General features: G+C 42.3%; 1 protein-coding gene across 2 annotated transcripts in view; it reads right to left on the reverse strand.

The window, feature by feature from the left end:
- slc14a2 (solute carrier family 14 member 2) overlaps positions 1 to 19,911 on the reverse strand; it is a 118,117-nt gene that overhangs the window by 73,617 nt on the left and 24,589 nt on the right. For both annotated transcript variants that reach the window (XM_043686191.1, XM_043686250.1), the window contains exon 2: positions 9,419 to 9,516. In XM_043686191.1, the coding sequence (XP_043542126.1) occupies positions 9,419 to 9,484 (66 nt within the window). In that variant the 5' untranslated portion in view covers positions 9,485 to 9,516. The remainder of the gene's footprint in view (positions 1 to 9,418; positions 9,517 to 19,911) is intronic.

The raw sequence follows: 19,911 nt of genomic DNA on the forward strand, positions 1-19,911 counted from the left end.
ACAACTCCACCAATCTTCGTATCGTCTGCAAATTTACTGACCCACCCTTCGACTCCCTCTTCCAAGTCATTAATAAAAATTACAAACAGCAGAGGACCCAGAACTGATCCCTACGGAACTCCACTTGTAACTGGGCTCCAGGCTGAATATTTACCATCTACCACCACTCTCTGACTTCGACCGGTTAGCCAGTTTTCTATCCAACTGGCCAAATGTCCCTCTATCTCATGCCTCCTGACATTCCGCATAAGCCTACCATGGGGAACCTTATCAAATGCCTTACTAAAATCCATGTACACTACATCCACTGCTCTACCCTCATCCACATGCTTGGTCAGTGATCTCTGTCTTACTTAATGAACAGAAGCAGGCATCCATCCTCATACCTGTTCTTGAATGAATCCTGGACCTTTAAATAGAAGGATTATCAAAAAGACTGGCAGCTAACATAAAAGGAAATTCCAAGGTTGTCTGTCGGCACATTAAGTGAGAAAGGTGATAAGAGGAACTATATGGCTAATTAGGGACCAAAAAAACAGAGACAAGATGTATAGCTAATGGTTCAGTAGATACTTTGCATTTGACTTTACCGACAAAGCAGATGCTGCCCAGGTCAGTCTAGTCTGGTGACAGAGGAGGAAACTCAGTCACTAGGAGGGTGTAAAGTTGACAAAGAGGAATTATTGGATAAGCTTTAGGTACTAAAATTTAGGAGACAGTTGGACTGGATAAAATGCATCCACGGATTTTGAAGGAAGTGAGAGTGGAAATTGCAGGTGATTGACACTGATGATTATCTCTAAAGTTTCTCTAGATTCAAGGAGAAAGTGAGGTCTGCAGATGCTGGAGATCAAAGTTGAAACTTTATTGCTGGAACAGCACAGCAGGTCAGGCAGCATCCAGGGAACAGGAGATTCGACGTTTCGGGCACAGGCCCTTCTTCATTCCTGAAGAAGGGCCTGTGCCCGAAACGTCGAATCTCCTGTTCCCTGGATGCTGCCTGACCTGCTGTGCTGTTCCAGCAATAAAGTTTCAACTCTAGATTCAGGGGTCATGCCAGAGGGCAGGAGAATTGCAAACATTACATCACATTCATGAATTATATACCAGTTTAATTTTGGTGATTTGCTTCCCAAACAATTATTTGGGACAGAGTTAATTGTCAAATTGAAAAACATGGATTGATTTGGAAAATTGGATCTAACTAACTTGCTGGAGTTTCTTTGAAGAGGTAACAAAAAGGGTTATTGAGTCAGCAGCTCAATTGATGTGGTGTCTATGTATATTTAAAGAGTACTCAATACAGTGCTCCGTAACATGCTTGTAAGGAAAGTTATATGTCTTTGAATAAAAGGGACAGGAGCAATATGGTTACAAAATCAGCCGAGAGATAGGAATCAGAGAGTCATAGTTAATGAATATTTTTCAGACTGGAAGAAGATTAATTGTCAAGTTCCTCATGGATCAGTATTGGGACCCTTACTATTCCTGATACATATAAAGGATCTAGATCACAGCAATCAGGAACTCGAGGGCATAGGTTTAGGGTGAGAGTGGAAAAATTTAAAAGGGACCTAAGGGGCAACGTCTTCACACAGAGGGTGGTGCGTGTTTGGAATGAGCTGCCAGAGGAAGTGGTGGAGGCTGGTACAATTACAACATTTAAAAGGCATCTGTATGGGTATATGAAAACATAGGGTTTAGAGGGGTATGGGCTAAGTGCTGGCAAATGGGACTAGATTAGGTTACGATATCTCGTCGACATGGACAGGTTGGACTGAAGGGTCTACTTCCATGTTGTACATCGCTGACTCTACACCAGCCCCAATCAGGGAACTCATTATTTTATGAGGTCCACCTGGCCGACCTTGTTGCTATCATTACACTTCTGGTATTTTGCATCCCTACAAGCCTTCCCTGCATGCTCATCATGGTTCTCTGCCCATAGAGAATCATTCGTCATGATTTTTTTACATGTCTAACAAATTTGAAGCATTCTCTTTGAGCCTGCTATGAACATCTTGTGTTTGTTGTTTTTTCTCTCGGTGCCCAGCTGAGTAGGACTGTACTTTCCTGATTACACATCTTTCTATTTAATCAAAGCTCGAGAATCTCCAGTCATGATGTATCTTCCAAAACAATTTCATTGTCTCTAGAACACCCCTCTTAAAAATCTATTCTTGCTGCCTGTCTTCCATCTAAATGGTGGCCTGTTTGACGTCATTTGAAGACATCACACTGGGCTCCAGATTACATGGATAGCACCCAGGTCGATTCAACTACCATCTCTCTGCCTCTGTGATGTCTTTATGCTTAGAACTGCAGTCCAATATCCAATTATGAATCAGTTTCATTTTAATTATTAAACCTTGATTAAAACTTTTTCCTTTAGCTTCTATCATAATCTGTCTTTTTTCCTCTAATTGCAACTTGCATACTTCATCAAATGTCTATACAACACTTTTCACTATATTTTTGTAACAAGATACATGTGATGATACATAAATCAAATCAAAGCAAAATGATCCAGTTTCTGAATCAGTATGTTTATTATTCTGAATTGATAATTCACAACTGGTCCATCACTCCTTGATGGTTATTTGCAGCAAGTGAGGTGCCTTAAGCTGTAAAATAAGTTATTTAATTCGGAACTCAAGTAACGCATCATCATATTTGCATCAGTGACCACACACAGCTTCATTGTCATTATTAGCACATTTCTAACAATAAAGGATTTTCACATTACAGTCACCATGCAAGTGAAATGGAATTGGCTCGCACATTGTTTTAAATGTAAAACATTAAAACATCTGAAACATAATGAGTTAGACCTGAAACATAAACATTTTTGATTAGTGTTACTTGTTCAATTGTTTGAATACTTCAGAAACAATAATTCAGCTACTTATTCATAACAGTAACAATGCAGTTTACTACAGCATACTATCAGTTTGTTGTAAAATATGTTTTCATACTTCACCTTAGTATTGTGTTCTCAGTCTTCTTTTACTGGGCTCACTCAACAATCAATGTAACCATTTAATCTGAATTGCTGCTCTTGGGTTCTTGTCAAGGTGATTCTCACATAAGTTATGTAGCTATGACACTTTGCTAACCATTCATCCCTATTTATAGTTTTGCCATTTGATTAAGTGAAATTCCTCCCACATAATAAACCTGAAGTCCAGTTTTGATTTGTTGCTTTGTTGATCAAGCCTCCAGCTTTGACCAATAATTGCGATGTAATATTTTTCTATGACCAATACAAGCACTGGAAATTCATTGATCTCAGTGAATATTGGTCATAAGTACTCTTTAGCTAAAAGGCATTGTATCCATCGTGGCTCATTCCCTCCCTGTCAGTATATTAATGGAAAAAAAAGTGGAGGTGAAGCAGACTCTGTTTAATGCTAAAAACTCTGAACCCTGCTGCATAAAAATTCCACTACTTCTACTATAAGACATAACATCATTGAACTATTAAAACACAGAGGAAGGCTATTGGCCTGTTATATCTATGCTGGCCCTTTGCAACCAAAATTTGCTGAGTGCCTCTCCCCGGCTTTTCTCTGGGTAGCCCTGTAACTAATCCCCCTTCAGATAATGATTCAATTCCCTTTTAAAAGTGATGATTGTGTATGCCTTTACCACACTTTCAGATCATGCGTTCTTGATACTCAGCAATCGCAATTTGAAAGTGTTTTTATTTCACACTGCCATTGCTTCTTTGCTAGTCACTCTAATTCAATATACCTCTGATTCTCAATCTTTCTTTCAACGGGAACAATTTGTCCCAATTTCCTCTGTCCAGATCGCTAATGGTTTTGAGCACTTTATCAATATTGTGTATTAATATTTGTTCCCATGTTGGGTGGACCCAGTGCATTAGAAGGTGGGATTCTTGTAATGCAGTGGTGGGATCTTTGGGATGTGGGTCAGGTGACTAAAACAAGTTTGCAGGTTGCAGAGATTGGTTGGGTATAAGGCCTGCCTTGGTGCACTGGCATTGTACTGCAATTAGTTAAAAAATAAATAAAGCATCACTCTGTTCCCTACCATTCGTAACTCCTACCCGCCCCCCCCCACCACCCCAACCTATACCTCATGCTTATCCATACCAACACTATGGTCCCATATACTCCCTTGCTGATTGCAGAAGCTTAGAAGATCAATGCAAAAGACCTACTTGTTGCACTGCTGTGCATTCCTCTTGATATGTGAAACATCACTGACCAGGGCCACTGTCTGGGGTCCAGCTGGCTCTGTCCAGGACCATGGCCTACTCCACAGGAACCAGAAGACAGGCCTTCTCTCCCTCATCTTATCTACCAGTAATGCCAGCTGCCTTTCTCCAAAGCAGGATGCCAGCTTCCTTTTCTGAGATGTCACAAGGCCAAAACTGTTGGTACAGCTGACAGTGAAGGGATTTTCCTGGTTTCAATTTTGAAGTGGTGTTTACAACTGGGGCTAAAACTTACTCTTTTTTGGCTAAGTCCAAGTTATGCGGAGTAGTTTGGAGAGAACCTCGCCGTCAGGTACAGTCGTAACTTAACTAAACCTGCCACTTTAATTGCTGCCTGTACCTCTATGGCATCCCTCAAGTCTGATTTCTGTTCCATCATAATGTGCCATTCCTGGAAGAGCTCACCACTCAATGGATATCCACTTTGAGATCATCATTCTTTTGCATCTGCACCATCTTTGAAACCTGTTGTGTGCTAAAGGAACCCTGGCCCCTGGAAACGCCTTTGCTCAGCTTTGGAGACTGTGAGGAGAGCTGGCTGAGAAGGGAACGTTTTGCCAAGTTTCAACAGGGACCTAGAGGCCATAGTCATTGGGGTGGTCAGAGGAGAGGAGTCCTTTTCCTGGAGGACTGATAGAGCAAACCAAGCCACGCTCTCCATTCCAGACTATGGAGATTGCAACCTGGCTCAGTGGCATCTCCAGGGTGCTAGAAGACTGGGCTGCAGTGCAGAAAGAAGGTTAATGACCTTCTCTACCGCTCCAGGGTAAGTGCCACACTCTGAAGTGCATTCAGTTCCTGCACTTCCACACATGTCATTTATTGTATCTATTGCTCCCGATGTAGTCTCCTCTACACTGGGGAGACCAGACGCATTCTCACAGAGCTCTTCAGAGAACATCTCCGGGACACCTGCACCAATCAACCCCACCACCTCGTGGCCGAACATTTCAACTCCTCTTCCCACTCTGCCGAAGACATGCAGGTCCTGGGTGGCCTCCATTGCCACTCCCTCACCACCTGACACTTGGAGGAAGAACGCCTCATCTTCCGCCTCGTGACCCTTCAACGCCATGGCATCAAACTAGACTTTATCAGTTTCCTCATTTCCCTTCCCCACACCTTACCCCAGTTCCAACCTTCCAGCTCAGCACTGTCCTCATGACCTGTCCTACTTGTCCATCTTCCTTCCCACCTATCCGCTCCACCCTCCCCTTCGACCTATCACCTTTACCCCACCTCCATCCACCTACTGCACTCTCAGCTACCTTCTCCCTAGCCCCATCCCCCTCCCATTTATCTTTCCACCCCCGAGGCTCCCAGCCTCATTCCTGATGAAGGGCTTTTTGCCCGAAACATCAATTTTCCTTTTTTCAGCACCACTCTACTCTTCACTCTTGTTATCATTCCATCTTCTAACACCACTACCCTTGCATGTCCACCATGCTGCTTTTTCACAATTTTGGTACACCTGAACACTTTCCAAGTACAACAATCATGCCATCCATTTATATCTTACTCACTTACCTCCTTTATATAATTACTGGAGAAGATACCCCATAACTGGGAAAAGCGACTTTGTGGGTGGGGTATGCCTGATATCCATGTACATGGCCTCCAAGAGGAGAGAATCCATAGCCTCAGGAGAAGACTTGAATTGCTCGTGCTGGGATGCAGAGAGATCCAAGTCCTGGCAACCGAGTAAGTACCACTCTTCATTCCATTGTAAATCTTATGGTAACCATGCGGTCAGTGTCATGCAGAGAACAGCATTGACCATGATGCCTTCTGTCTCTTGTGTCTTACACATGCAGCTCACCTCCCGGATACTTCTGCAGAGAAGCACCAGCCTCCCCCAGAAGATACACATTTGAATTCTGAGGATGACAATGTTGAGGTTCGAGAGAAACAAAGGAAGACTCCTTCCTACATGCCTCTAACAGCAGGATAGGTCTATAGCTGCACAGATTGTGGGATTGGAAGCTGGTGACTGTTCTGCTGATGGGTGAAGATGAAACCTCCTTGGTCACTCAGATGACCACCAGAGACTGGGCACCAGGAGAGGACTCAGTAGTTTCGTTCAGGGACCTTCATGCACAGGGCAGATCAGATTGAACAGAGAGGCTTAAGTGAGCCAGGTATGTAGTGGCAGGGAGGACAGGGTACCTTGACCTCAATCCAGGTGCCCTATCCTCACATATAGACCAGGCAGTGCCAGGGGTTACCACCAGAGGAAGATTCACACTCGGGTGACCGGGCCCTCTACCTCCAATCTACCTAACCCCCTCTGACCCTTAGAGGTTCAAGCCATGAAGGATCAATTTGCCGTGGACAAGAATCTCTTGGCTTATCTGGGCCATCCAGGCATAAGTACTCCTGGGATTTCCCCACCAGACCTTCATGGGCCAATGGGCTTCACTTCTGAGCAAACTTCCTCCATTCCATTCTGCAGAATAGGAGAGCTTGCACAGACCCAGTGAGAGGGAAGAAGTTCCAGGAAAATGTACTGAGGGCACATCAGTGGCATGGGAGACACGGTTCTGTAAATACCTCACAACTATATTTTAAACATTCCAATTTTCCAAAATTTGATGCAAATGGAATCAGTCATTTAGATCGTCAGCTCATATGAAATTTGGGATGTCCACATACATCTCCTTGCAAAAACAGAAAAATGTAAGTGGAGGCAGCACTCCTTGAACTCAGTGATTTTCATCATTTTTTGGGACCCTCGAATAAACCTCCTTTCCAACAAAGTGAACAGTCCCAGCTTCCCTGATTTATCAATGTATATAGGCTGAAGGGCAGTCTGGAAACTTTCAACAAAATGTATTTCAGTAGTTTTTTAAAAAGAAAATTCATTTGTGGGATGGGGGTGTCACTGGCTGGCCAGCATTTATTACCCGTCTCTAGTTGCCCTTGAGGAGGTGATGGTGAGCTGCCTTCTTGAACCACTGCAGTCCACCTGCTGTGGGTAGACTCACGATGCCTGTAGGAAGTGAGTTTCAGGATATTGACCCAGCGATTCTGAAGGAATGGTGATATACTTCCATGTAAATGACCACCCACTTCATGTAAATGGATGTGTTTGCAGCAGATTTTGCATCTTTCCTGGGAATGCATCAAAAATATCCATTGGCAAGTGGGCCATCACAAAGATTCCTAATTTCAAAATGAGGGGTCTTCTTGTTGAAAATGAAGAAGACCTTTTTCTGTCAGAAATTCATTAATATTTGGAATTCTCTACGCAGGAGAGAATTGAAGGCTGGGTCATTGAAAAGATTTGAAGCTGTTTTACAGTGTTCATCTCTAAGGAAATCAAGATTATGCGAGACAGACAAGTAAGTGGAATGAACAAGAATCTATTGATTACCATGCAACCATTGTCAGTTGTCGGCAAACCCATCTGCTCCACTAATATCAATTCAGGGAAGGAAATCTGCCAATCTGCCACCCTCACCTGGTCTTGCCTACAAATGACTCCAGACCTATAGCAATATGGTTGACTCGCAACAGCCCTCTGAGATGACCTAGCAAGACACTCAGCTCAAGGGCAACTAGGGATGGGCAATAAATCCTGGCCAGCCAGCGACACCCACGTCCTACGAGTGAATAAAAAAAAGTCAAGTCAACTGATTTTATTGAATGGTGAAGCAGGCCAGATGGGCCAAATGGACTACTTCTGCTTCTGTTTTTATGGTTTTATTACAAAAGCTGATTACGGGCACATTTAGATCAAACATTGAATCTTAACTCCCAAAAATAGCGCATTAACATTAGGTCATAAGGAAAGGTGCACAATATCTGAACAGGAACCCAATCAGTCTCAAATGCATTCATTTACATGAAGTGGGTTAGTCATTTAAATAACTTAATGAGGATATGAATGTGTGGTAGTTCCTTGGAACCATAAGTGATTTTTGCCCATGGAAGCACCTACATGTGGAGTCTTATATGGGGTCTGTTATGCTGTAGCCAGCATACAGTCCTGGCTGACTGGGGGAAAACTCTCCTGCTCCTACCAAGCATTCGTCCCAAAGATGGTAGCAGAGTTGGACAGTCCAGCTGGAGCTGATCTATTCTGCCTGTTCTTTTTCTGTTTTTTCTTCCTCTTTTCGTCCCTTCTGTGTTTTTCTTCTCCTCTTCTGTCTTCTCAGACTTAAGCTTTGGACAACCTCCACTACCTCTGACTCATGGCCTCCGAAGTGGGGTTGGTGGTTGGCGACCTGTAGCTGGGATGCCATTGACCAGTGGCCCAGAGTGGAGTGGGACAGCAGCCTGGACTGGAGTGGGGGCAGCAGCTGGCAGTCAAACACATGGAGGCCTCCTGCACTGGTCTGCTGCGGTGAGCCCTTGGAGAGAGATGGTGATGTTTGCCTTTTTAACTTTGTTTCTTGTTGTTCTGACCTATGGTCATAGTTTGTTTAGCTGTAATGTAACTTTTTTTACTTAATTTCTCTATTCTGTAACTAAGGATTGTACCTAGGTACTTTGTACCTAAGATGGCACGGTATGTGATGAAACTGTTATACTGTAATTAAACTTGTAACTGAAGAAGCTGTATCTGGGTACCTTTGTACCTAAGATGGTGTTGTAAGTTACGACTTATAAACTTTTCACTGTACTCATAGAGTCATAGAGACATAAAGCATGGAAACAGACCCTTTGGTGCAATTTGTCCATGCTGACCAGATATCCTCATTTCAGTGCATCTGACAATAAAAGCTAATTCTAATTCTATTTCTAAAATTCTATTCACAGAAGGACTTATAAATTATTAAACAATCTGTTTAGCTGTGTTATGATGCACCCTCAACAGACATTAAGTCCTGAAGTGGGATTTGAATTGAAGCCAGAACTGCAATAGTGGTGGACGTGGAGGGAGGATAATAATCACAGTACCACAAGACCTCTTATGTGGATGTTTGTCTTAACTTTAATAGTGATTGTATTTTTAATCAAAGGGAGCTAAAAAGAGCAGACAAAGGCCAATTCCACAAGGTAAGTGACTTTACAGCACGATTTGTGGGCCTGGAGGAGTGGGAATGTTTTTCAAATCCTGAAATTACCCAGTAAACCCTACCTTGCTGTCATAATAAACTGTGATTTGACCCATTCTACAATTTGATCCATTGACTGCCATGTCTAATCAGTCTCCAATCCAACCAGTCCTACCTGCTCACGTCCAGCTTGGGTGTTGTCGCCTTGTGTTATAATATTTCCTGCCCAAAAGGTCTCCATCTTATCAATCAGATTGGCTTTGCACAGGAAACCTAAAGGGAAAGAAAAATTGAGAAATTTTGAGAAATCTATACTTCAAAGCTGCTCCCCCATTTCACAGTGCTCCTGTAAGCTGAAGTTCATGTTTACACATCTGACATCAAGCAATTTCACTATCACACCAAAGTTAAAACAGAGCAGTGTAAATTGTGTCTTATGCCTGAACTTCATATGATTTTCATCTCCATGGACTCTCACTCTTTGCTCAGGTATCAGTTTCAGTCCCTCACCCAATTTCAGGCTATGTAGTTAATCAAAAAATAATCCTAGATTGTCCAGATCTGAAACCTCATAATTTGGAGTATTGATTGAAGATTTTCCTTTGATTCATCATCCAAATTGAGACCAAGACTGTCAAGCAAGTACAGCAGATTTGCTACTGTAGAACTCTGGAGATATTTCTGAAAAGGTTCGTGATAAAATCTGAATTTCTGAGTAACAAGCATCCTAATCATTATCTGAGTTCTTGGAGTATGACTTAAATAAGATCAATGTGAAAAGCCCTCATGTTGCCAGAAACTGTATCAGTTACCATGATGAATACTTATCACAGTTACTAAATGACTGCAATGCCTTCACAACTTCCAAAGAAACCTCAAATACCATCACAACAATTTCTGCAGTACAGATAATTTTACCTCTTATCAGAGCAACTGAAAAACCAAAGTTTTCAGCAAATATAGATGTGATCATTGTTGATATTGCTGGAAAATCCTTTAACAGATTCATATGATACTTCTATCAATTAATGCAGACATTAACTCACAATGTTTAAAGTGGATGTATCACTCTTCTAAAATAGCTTATTCAAGATCTGTACAGAAAGAACTCTGCAAAATTCCCATTGTTTCAACACTACAGGATGTGTGGAATCAAGTGTAGTCAGCATAGCAATGGCATTAAAATAGATGACATTGGGTGTTTGATGTTAGGGCGTGTTGCTTGTTACAGAGGGTTTCTACCTGACATTACTTACAAGTATTAGGTTTCACTTAAAACAATGTGTTAGAGGGGAAGGAAATGTGGATAAAATCATGCATTTTGAAATCACCAGAATAATGGAGACTATCTGAACATTATGAAATGCATTGAGTTCTGATGAAAGGTTAGTGACCTGAAATGTTGGACCCATTTTATGAGGCAAAACGTCATACCACTCAGGCTGAAAGCAAGAGCTAAACTTGGAACTAGTTAAGAAGCCACCATTTGAGGTCAGTGGTCCACCTTTGAGAGTTGGTGGGTTTATTAAGGTCAGTAGTTCATCGGTCTCACCAGTACCGCTACATGTAGTAGCTATTGTTGATGCTGCAAGATGTTGGGGAGACAGCCTCAAAGCTGAGGCACCCCTTAGGATAAAGAAAACGTTTTTGATGTGCTTTAGCAACTTGCCAAGGCCACTTGAACTGCATCTCCTCTAGAATGTAACTTCTACCTTTGATAAAGTTACTCTACAGTTTGAACATTGGTTCTACTGATAGTATCCTCAGAATATAACCAACATGTTTCTCCTTTTTGTTTAAAACTTAACATTCTTCAAGCGGTGACCTAAGTAACAGTTGATGGCTTGGATAAGTCAAGCAAATCTCAAACATCTAGGTGTCAAACGTTCTGATGAAGGTTATTTAATGCCCATTGATTTGTATGTAAAATTGCCATGACCTCATCTATCAAACGTCTCTTCTGACTTCAAATATCTATTGTCTCATCATAGCACTGCTTCATTTTGCAATTTTGCAAAGCCGTAGGAGATTTTGCTTGTGGCTGTTACTTGAGGTGAAGGAGCAGACCTACACATTGACCAAGAGAGCGTGGTATGGAAATGCTCTTGTACAGGCACTGCCACTTCCAAAGCAAAAGCTGGAGGTAGGGTTTCTGAAAGAGGATTCCAATAAATTATCCAGAAAGAGCTGAAATCGATTATTTAATTTTGCTTTAAAAGATTCTGCTTCTTAACGTAAGACTGAGAAATGGTACTTAAGAGTTCATTGGCTACAACAATTGTCAGAATTTCTCCATTCATATTTAATGAAGTTTAGGAATTAAATTACTTTGGTATCAGGGCAGCTCCATAGTCACTTCCTTATCTAATCATGAACTTTATTTGAGTTTTGGACACGTTTCCTTTATTGCACTGATGCAAAGCTCTGAGGTAGTACAGAAATGGGTATCAATCACAGAATCACAGAATTGCTATGAGGCAGAAGGAGGACAATTAACCCATTATGTCTGCATGGACTTTCTAATCACCATAATGATGTCGTGCCATTCACCTGCCTTTTCCCCTTATCCTTGCAAGTTGTTTCTATTCAAATAAACATATCATGCTTTTTTCAACGTGTAGCTCTTATATACCATTGTCATATGTACCAATCTTCTGATGGTAGAGACTAATTAGCAGCCAGAATGTTTTGGAATTCCTTGTTCATATATGTTTGTAATTGGAGGTCAAGCAAGTTGAAATTACCCTTTATTATGATTTGCTGCTTGGATTGTTATGAAGAGTATTGGGAATATTCATGATACAAAATGACAGGGATCATTGTATCATATGGTTTAGGACAATGCTGGAAAATGACAAAAAAAAATCAAGAATAAGAATAACCAACTGGCGGACAGCCTGATCTCCATGGGGGTGGGGTATGTGGTGGGGGTTGTGAGTGGTAAGGACAGACCTGGTTCAGATAGAGTGAAACGGTTGGTCAGAGAAGCTGTACCTGAACAGTGGGCTTCCTTCAAAGTGGAGAATAGGTAGAGTCATAGAGTCATACAGCATGGAAACAGACCCTGAACATTCAAGGGAAACGTAGGACAAACAAATCCAGAGATCCCTGAATGACGAATGAAATACAAATAAAGAAAATATTAAGGAAAAGTGATAGGAGTAAATACGTTTGAGAGCCAAGCTATATTTAGAATATTCAGAAGGGAGGTCAAAAAGCAAATAAGAGAAGCAAAGAGGGATTTTGAAAAAAGCACCATCTAACATCCTTTATCAGCTATTCAGGAATAGGGTGGTAAAAAGGAGAAATGGGTCCAATTCTGGATCAAAGAAAGTATCTACATGTGGAGGTAGGAGGCATTGGAAAGGTTTTAGGTGTATGTTTTTCATCTGTTTGTACCCAGGAGGCAGATACTATGCATGCCACAATAACAGAGGAGCAAACTCAGTCGCAAGAAAAGTGTAAAATTGAGAAAGAAGTATATTAGATCAGCTGTCAATGTTTAAAGTTGGTAAGTTGATAAGGACCTGACGAATGCATTCTAAGGTATTGTTAGGAGTGAGAGTGAAAATTTCTGAAGCATTGACAATAATCTTTCAGTCTTCCCTGACCCTGGAATGGTACCTGAGCAATGGAGAATTGCAAACATAATGCTCATATTTAAATACATTGTAAAGATAAGCTTAGCAATTATAGACTCAGAATTTTAACTTTGATAGTGGGGAATTTCTAGAAACAATTATTCGTAATTGGAAAGTCACATGGAAGAATATAGTTTAATGTGTAAGAGATTTGACTTGTTAAGGGAAAAAATATTTTGAACTAACTTGCTGAAATTTTGAATGTTGGTGAGGGAATGCTATTAATGTGTTGTATTTGGACTTCCAAAAAAAATTTGGAACAGTAAGAATATAAGAACATTAAAAAATTACAATGCTGTAGCCAGGACTCAATGGTCTGAGTTATTGGGAGAGGTTGGACAAGCTAGGACGATTTCCTTTAGAGCGTAGTAGACTGAGTGGGAACCTCATAGATGTGAATACATTCATAAGAGGCATGGTTAGAGTGATGCGCTCAATCTTTTTCCCAGGGTTGAGGAATCGAGGACTAGAGGGCATCAGTTTAACGTTAGAGGGGAAAGAATAAAAAGGAATCTGAGGGCAAGTTTTTTTAGACAGAGGGTGGTACGCATATGAACTGAGCTGCCAGCAGAAGTGGTTGAGGTGGGTCCATTAACAACATTTAAAAGACATTTGGACATGTACATGGATAGGAAAGGATTAGAAGGATATGGGCCAAGTGCAGGGAAATGGGGTTATCATGGATAGACATTTTAGTCGGTATGGTCCAGTTTGGGCCAAAGGGCTTGTTTCCATGCTGTAGGACTCCATGACTGTATGACTCCAGGAGTAGGCCATCTAGCACCTCGAACCTACTCCACCAGTTAATAAGATCATGGCTAATCTTTACATGAACACAGCTCCAATTACCGCCCACTAACCATAACCCTGACTTACTTTACTGTTCAAAAATCCATCTGTCTTTGCCTTAAATCATTCAATGAGGTAGCCTCAACTGCTTCACTGGGCAGGGAATTCTACAGATTCACAAATGTTTGGGTGAAGAAGTTCCTTCTTAAGTCAGTCCTAAATCTGATTCCCCCTAATTTTGAGGCCATACCCCTTAGTTCTAGTTTCACTCGCCAGAGGAAACAACTTTCCTGCTTCTATTTTAACTACTCCCTTTATAATTTTCTGTTTCTATAAGATCCTCTCTCGTTCTACTAAATTCCAATGCATATAGTCTCAGTCTACACAATCTCTCTCAATAAGCCAAACCCCTCAACTCCAGAATCAACTTAGTAAACGTTCTGTCCTCTGCACACCTTTCAGTGCCAGTACATCCTTTCTCAAGGAAGGAAACCAAATCTGTGCACAGTATCCCAGGCGTGGCCTCCCCAGTACCGTATACAGCTGCGGCATAACCTCCCTAATTTTAAACTCCATCCCTCTAGCAATGAAGCACAATATTTTATTTGCCTTCTTAATTATCTGCTGCACCTGCAAATCAACTTTTCTTGATTCATGCACAGGGACAAACAGGTCCTTCTGCATAGCAGCGTGGTGCAATTTTTCACCACTTAAGTAATAGTCCATTTTGCTGTTTTTCCTACCACACCAAAGACTTGTGAAGAACATCGATTAAAACAATAGGGGGAGCAAACAGAAAGGATTCATGGATATTTTTTGGGTTGGAAGAAGGCTGGAAATGGAATTCCCCAGGTGTTGGTATTAAAACCCTTACTTTTCCTGATATATATATAAGTTCTAGATCTTGGTGTGCAGGGGACAATTTAAAACTCGCAGACAATACAAAACTTGGGAGTATTGTAAACTGTGAAGAGGACAGTGTGGATAGTTCAAAGAGGCATTGACAAATTGGTGAAGTGGGAGGGTGAAGTTCCACGTGGAGAAGTGTAAGATGACACATTTTGGCATCAAGAACATTAAATATTAAACTAAAGGGAACTGTTCTGAAGGGTGTACAAGAGTAGAGAAATCTGGTTGTATATGGTGTAAGTCAGTAACAGTGGAAGGAGAGAACAGTTAATACAGCGTACAGTATTTGAGGCTTTGTTAATAAGAGCATAGATTGCAAGAGATAAAAGGGTATGCTAACTTACGGAGAACAGTATGTAGATGAACACATTGGAAAGAGTGCCAAAACATTTTACAAGAATGATCCCAGAGATTAAAAACTTCAGTTATGAGAAAAGAATGAGGATGTTGAGACAGTTTTCTTTGGACAGGTGAAGGCTGAGAGGGGAACTGATAATAGTTTTTTAAGCCATAAATTGATTGGAAAGTGGAGATAGAGAGAAACTGCTCCCACTCATAAGTGGATTGACAACCAGTGGAGAAAGGTTCAAGGACATAAGAAATAGAAGCAGGATTAGACCGAGTTTGCTCTGCCATTCACAAGATAATGGTTGATCTGCCCCAGACTTCAACTCCTTCTTCATGAATGCTCATCAATTCCATAATAATTCAAATGTAGATTGACCCCATCTTTAAATATTTTCAAAGAGTGTTGAAAACTCTTTGGATAGCCATCCATCTCTATTCTACTAAATTAATCAATTTATATGTTAAATATTTTAAAAGTGAACTTGTAACTGCATTCTTCAGCTTCAATAAAGTCTCCACTCAGCCAACCAAGAGAGACATGACAGAAATATCCACGAATTACATGCCTGTTTTCCTGTCAGACACAAATAGGTTGAAATTTGAACTCGTGCTGTCGATTATTTTTTAGCCCCCACTGCTGCTGGCCTCCTTCTCTTTGTGAAGCTACTGTTCCCATGCTCTTTTGCACTGTTTTAATAGCATAGAATCCTCCCCTCCCTCATTCTTTTAGACACCGGTGACTAGTATTGTTTTTGCAGCAGAAAGTGGTAGGAGCTGGATGGGAGTGAGGTCGGAGTACAGAGACTGTTGGGAACGTTAGTGAGTTCTATTTAAGTAGGTGTGTTCCAGGCCCCAGGTCCTACACAGTAGGGCTTCCCTCCCACTCTCCTCCTCTGACCTAATTAAGAGCCCATAGAAAAAGGAGGTCGAGGGAAGTGTCTGGTGAGAAAAGTGTGAGTCTTTGGCTCAGGAGTCTTCGGCGAACAGACTGAGTGAGGAGATCATGCTACAGTTGAAGAGGGTGAATACATGACTGAGCTGAAAATGTGTTGCTGGAAAAGCGCAGCAGGTCAGGCAGCATCCAAGGAACAGGAGAATCGATGTTTCAGGCATAAGCCCTTCTTCAGGAATGAGGAAAGTGGGTCCAGCAGGCTAAGATAAAAGATAGGGAGGAGGGACTTGGGGGAGGGGCTTTGGAAATGCGATAGGTGGAGGGAGGTCAAGGTGAGGGTGATAGGCCGGAGTGGGGTGGGGGCGGAGAGGTCAGGAAGATGATTGCAGGTTAGGAAGGTGGTGCTGAGTTCAAGGGATTTGACTGAGACAAGGTGGGGGGAGGGGAAATGAGGAAACTAGAGAAATCCGAGTTCATCCCTTGTGGTTGGAGGGTTCCCAGGCAGAAGATGAGGCGCTCTTCCTCCAACCGTCATGTTGCCATGGTCTGCCGATGGAGGAGTCCAAGGATCTGCATGTCCTTGGTGGAGTGGGAGGGGGAGTTAAAGTGTTGGGCTACGGGGTGGTTGGGTTGGTTGGTCCGGGTGTCCCAGAGGTGTTCTCTGAAACGTCTCCTGTTCCTTGGATGCTGCCTGACCTGCTGCGCTTTTCCAGCAACACATTTTCAGCTCTGATCTCCAGCATCTGTAGCCCTCACTTTCTCTTGAAGACATGACTGCCAAGCTGATTCAGTGTGCTGCGTGCATGATGTGGTGTCTCTGGCTCCTATAGCTGTGGAAAGTGTGTACGCATTCAGCTTCTGAAGGAGTGTGTTGCAGCATTGAAGAATGAACTAGATGACCTCAGGCTCATCTGAGAGAACGAGAATTTTCTGGACAGGACCTTCAGCGAGGTCATTACACCGAGCATAACAGAAGAGAGAAGAAGGGAGATGACGATGAGGAAGGAAGAGATGATTCAAGTACAAGAGACCCCGGGGAAAGTACCTCTCGTGAACAGGTTGAATCTCTTGGAAACTGTTGAGACAGACGACACTGCCAGTCCGAGAGGTGGACAGGTCTGCCAATCGAAAAATTGGCGTGGAGGCAGAGACGAGTAGTCAGACATCATGCAGATCTGTGGTAGTAGGGGACTCCATAGTGAGAGGGACTTCTGCTGCAACAGGCAGGATTTGAGGATAGTGTGTTGCCTACCTGGTGCCAGGATCCAGGACATCACTGACACTGAGTGCAGGGAATCCTCAAGGGCAAAGGTGAAGAGCCAGAGGTGGTGGTGCAAGTCAGCACAAATGACGTCGAGAAGAAGAGGAGTGACATTCTACAGCGGGGCTTCAGAGAACTCGGAAGAAGGCTGAAAAGCAGGACTTCCAGGGTGGTTATCTCTGGTTTGCTTCAAATTCCTCGGGCTGGAGAGGTCAGAAACAGGGAGATAATGGACTTGAATGTGTGGCTGTGGAACTGGTGCAGGAAGCAAGGATTTAAATTCTTGGATCACTGGAGTATGTTTTGCGGTAAGGATAAATTATCTAAGAGGGACAGGTTGCACCTTAATAGGTGGAGGACCAGCATTCTGGCAGGCAGGTTTGCCACTGTCATGCAGGTGGGAAGCTAAAGGGAACGTTAGAGTAAGAGAAGTTAAGAAAGACAACAGAATCTATGGAGCAGAAAACTCAAGCAGGGATCAAACAGTATTGTCAAGTGAAATAGGGATTGATAGGAAGTTATATATGAATGCACGAAGCCTAAGAAATAAGGTGGATGAGCTTGAGGCTCTGTTGGAAATTGGCAGGTATGATGTTGGGATAACTGAGTCGTGGCTTCAAGTGGACAGTGCTGGGAATATTCAAGGCTATACGTGCTATTGTAAGGGCAGACTGACTGGCAGAGGGGGTGGGGTGGCCCTATTGGTGAGGAATAATAGTCAGTCCCTTGCGAGGGGGGAACATAGAATCAGAAGATGTAGAGTCAGTATGGATAGTGAGAAATTCTAAGGGTAGAAAAACCCTAATGTGCGTTATCTACAGGGCCTCAAACAGTAGTCTGGATGTAGAGTATAAGTTGAATAAGGAGTTGAAATTGGCCTGTCGCAAAGATATTTCTACAATTGTTATGGGGGATTTCAACATGCAGGTAGACTGGGAGAATCAGGATGGTACTGGACCCCAAGCAAGGGAGTTTATTCAGTGCCTCTGATATGGATTCTTAGAACAGCTTGTACTGGAGCCTATCAGGGAGAAGGCAATTCTGGATCTGGTGTTGTGCAACGAGCCGGATTTGATCAAGGATCTTGAAGTAAAGGAGCCATCAGGAGGTAGTGACCATAATATGATAAATGTTAATCTACAATTTGAGAGGGAGAAGGGAGAATCAGAAGTGTTAGTATTGCAGTTGAACAAAGGGAACTATGGAGCTATGAAGGAGGAGCTGGCCAAAGTTCAATGGTGCAATACCCTAGAAGGGATGTCAGTGGAACAACAATGGCAGGTATTTCTGGGTATAATTCAGAAGGTGCAGGATCAGTCATTCCAAAGAGGAAGAAAGATCCTAAGGGGAGGCAGGGGTGGCCGTGGCTGATGAGGGAAGTTAAGGACCATATAAAGATAAAAGAGAAGTAGTATAACATAGCAAAGATGAGCGGGAAGCTGGAAGACTGGGAAACATTTAAAGAGCAGTAGGGAATAATTAAAAAGGCAATACGTGGAGAAAAAATGAGGTACGAAGGCAAACTGGCCAAAAAATATAAAAAAAAATGAGGTACGAAGGCAAACTGGCCAAAAAATATAAAGGAGGATAATAAAAGCTTTTTTAGATATGTGAAAAGTAAAAAAAAAAATGGTTAAGACTAAACTCGGGCCCTTGAAGACAGAAACGGGTGAATTTATTATGGGGAACCAGGAAATGGCAGAAGAGTTGAATAGATACTTTGGACCAGTCTTCAATGGGGAAGACACAAGCCATCAACCAGATGTAATAGTCGCTGAAGGACCTAGGGTAATGGATGAACTGAAGGGAATTTATATTAGGCTGGAAATGGTGTTGGAGAGACTGTTTGGTCTGAAGGCTGATCAGTCCCTGGGACCTGATGGTCTGCATCCCAGGGTACTGAAGGAGGTGGCTCTAGAAATTGTGGATGCATTGGTGATCATTTTCCAATGTTCTATAGATTCAGGATCAGTTCCTATGGGTTGAAGGGTGGCTAATGTTGTCCCACTTTTCAAGGAGGGAGGGAGAGAGAGAAAACAGGGAATTATAGAATGGTTAGCCTGACGCCAGTGGTGGGAAAGATGCTGGAGTCAATTATAAAAGATGAAATTACGACTCATTTGGATAGCAGTAACAGGATAGGTCAGAGTCAGCATCAATTTACAAAGAGGAAATCGTGCTTGACTAATCTTCTGGAATTTTTTGAGGATGTGACTATGCAGATGGGCAAGGGAGAGCCAATGGACATAGTATACCTGGACTTTCAGAGAGCCTTTGATAAAGTCCCACATAGGAGATTAGTGAGCAAAGTTAGGGAGCATGGTGTTGAGGGCACAATACTGACTTGGATTGAAAATTGGCCAGCTGACAGGAAGCAAAAGATAGTGATAAACGGGTCCCTTTCGGAATGACAGGCGGTGACCAGTGGGGTACCACAAGGTTCAGTGCTGGGACTCCAGCTGTTTACAATATACATTAATGATATAGATGAAGGCATTAAAAATAATATTAGCAAATTTGCTGATGACACAAAACTGGGTGGCCGGTGTGAAATGTGAGGAGGATGTTATGAGAATACAGGGTGACTTGGACAGGCTAGGTGAGTGGACGGATGCATAGCAGATACAATTTAATGTGGATAAATGTATGGTTATCCACTTTGGTGGCAAGAACAGGAAGGCAGATTACTATCTAAATGGAGTCAAGTTAGGTAAAGGGGAAGAACAACGAGATCTAGGTGTTCTTGTACATCAGTCAATGAAAGCAAGCATGCAGGCATAGACGGCAGTGAAGAAAGCTAATAGCATGCTGGCCTTCATAACAAGAGG

The sequence above is a fragment of the Chiloscyllium plagiosum genome, chromosome 1 (genome assembly GCF_004010195.1).
Source record: "Chiloscyllium plagiosum isolate BGI_BamShark_2017 chromosome 1, ASM401019v2, whole genome shotgun sequence".
Lineage (NCBI taxonomy): Eukaryota > Metazoa > Chordata > Chondrichthyes > Orectolobiformes > Hemiscylliidae > Chiloscyllium > Chiloscyllium plagiosum.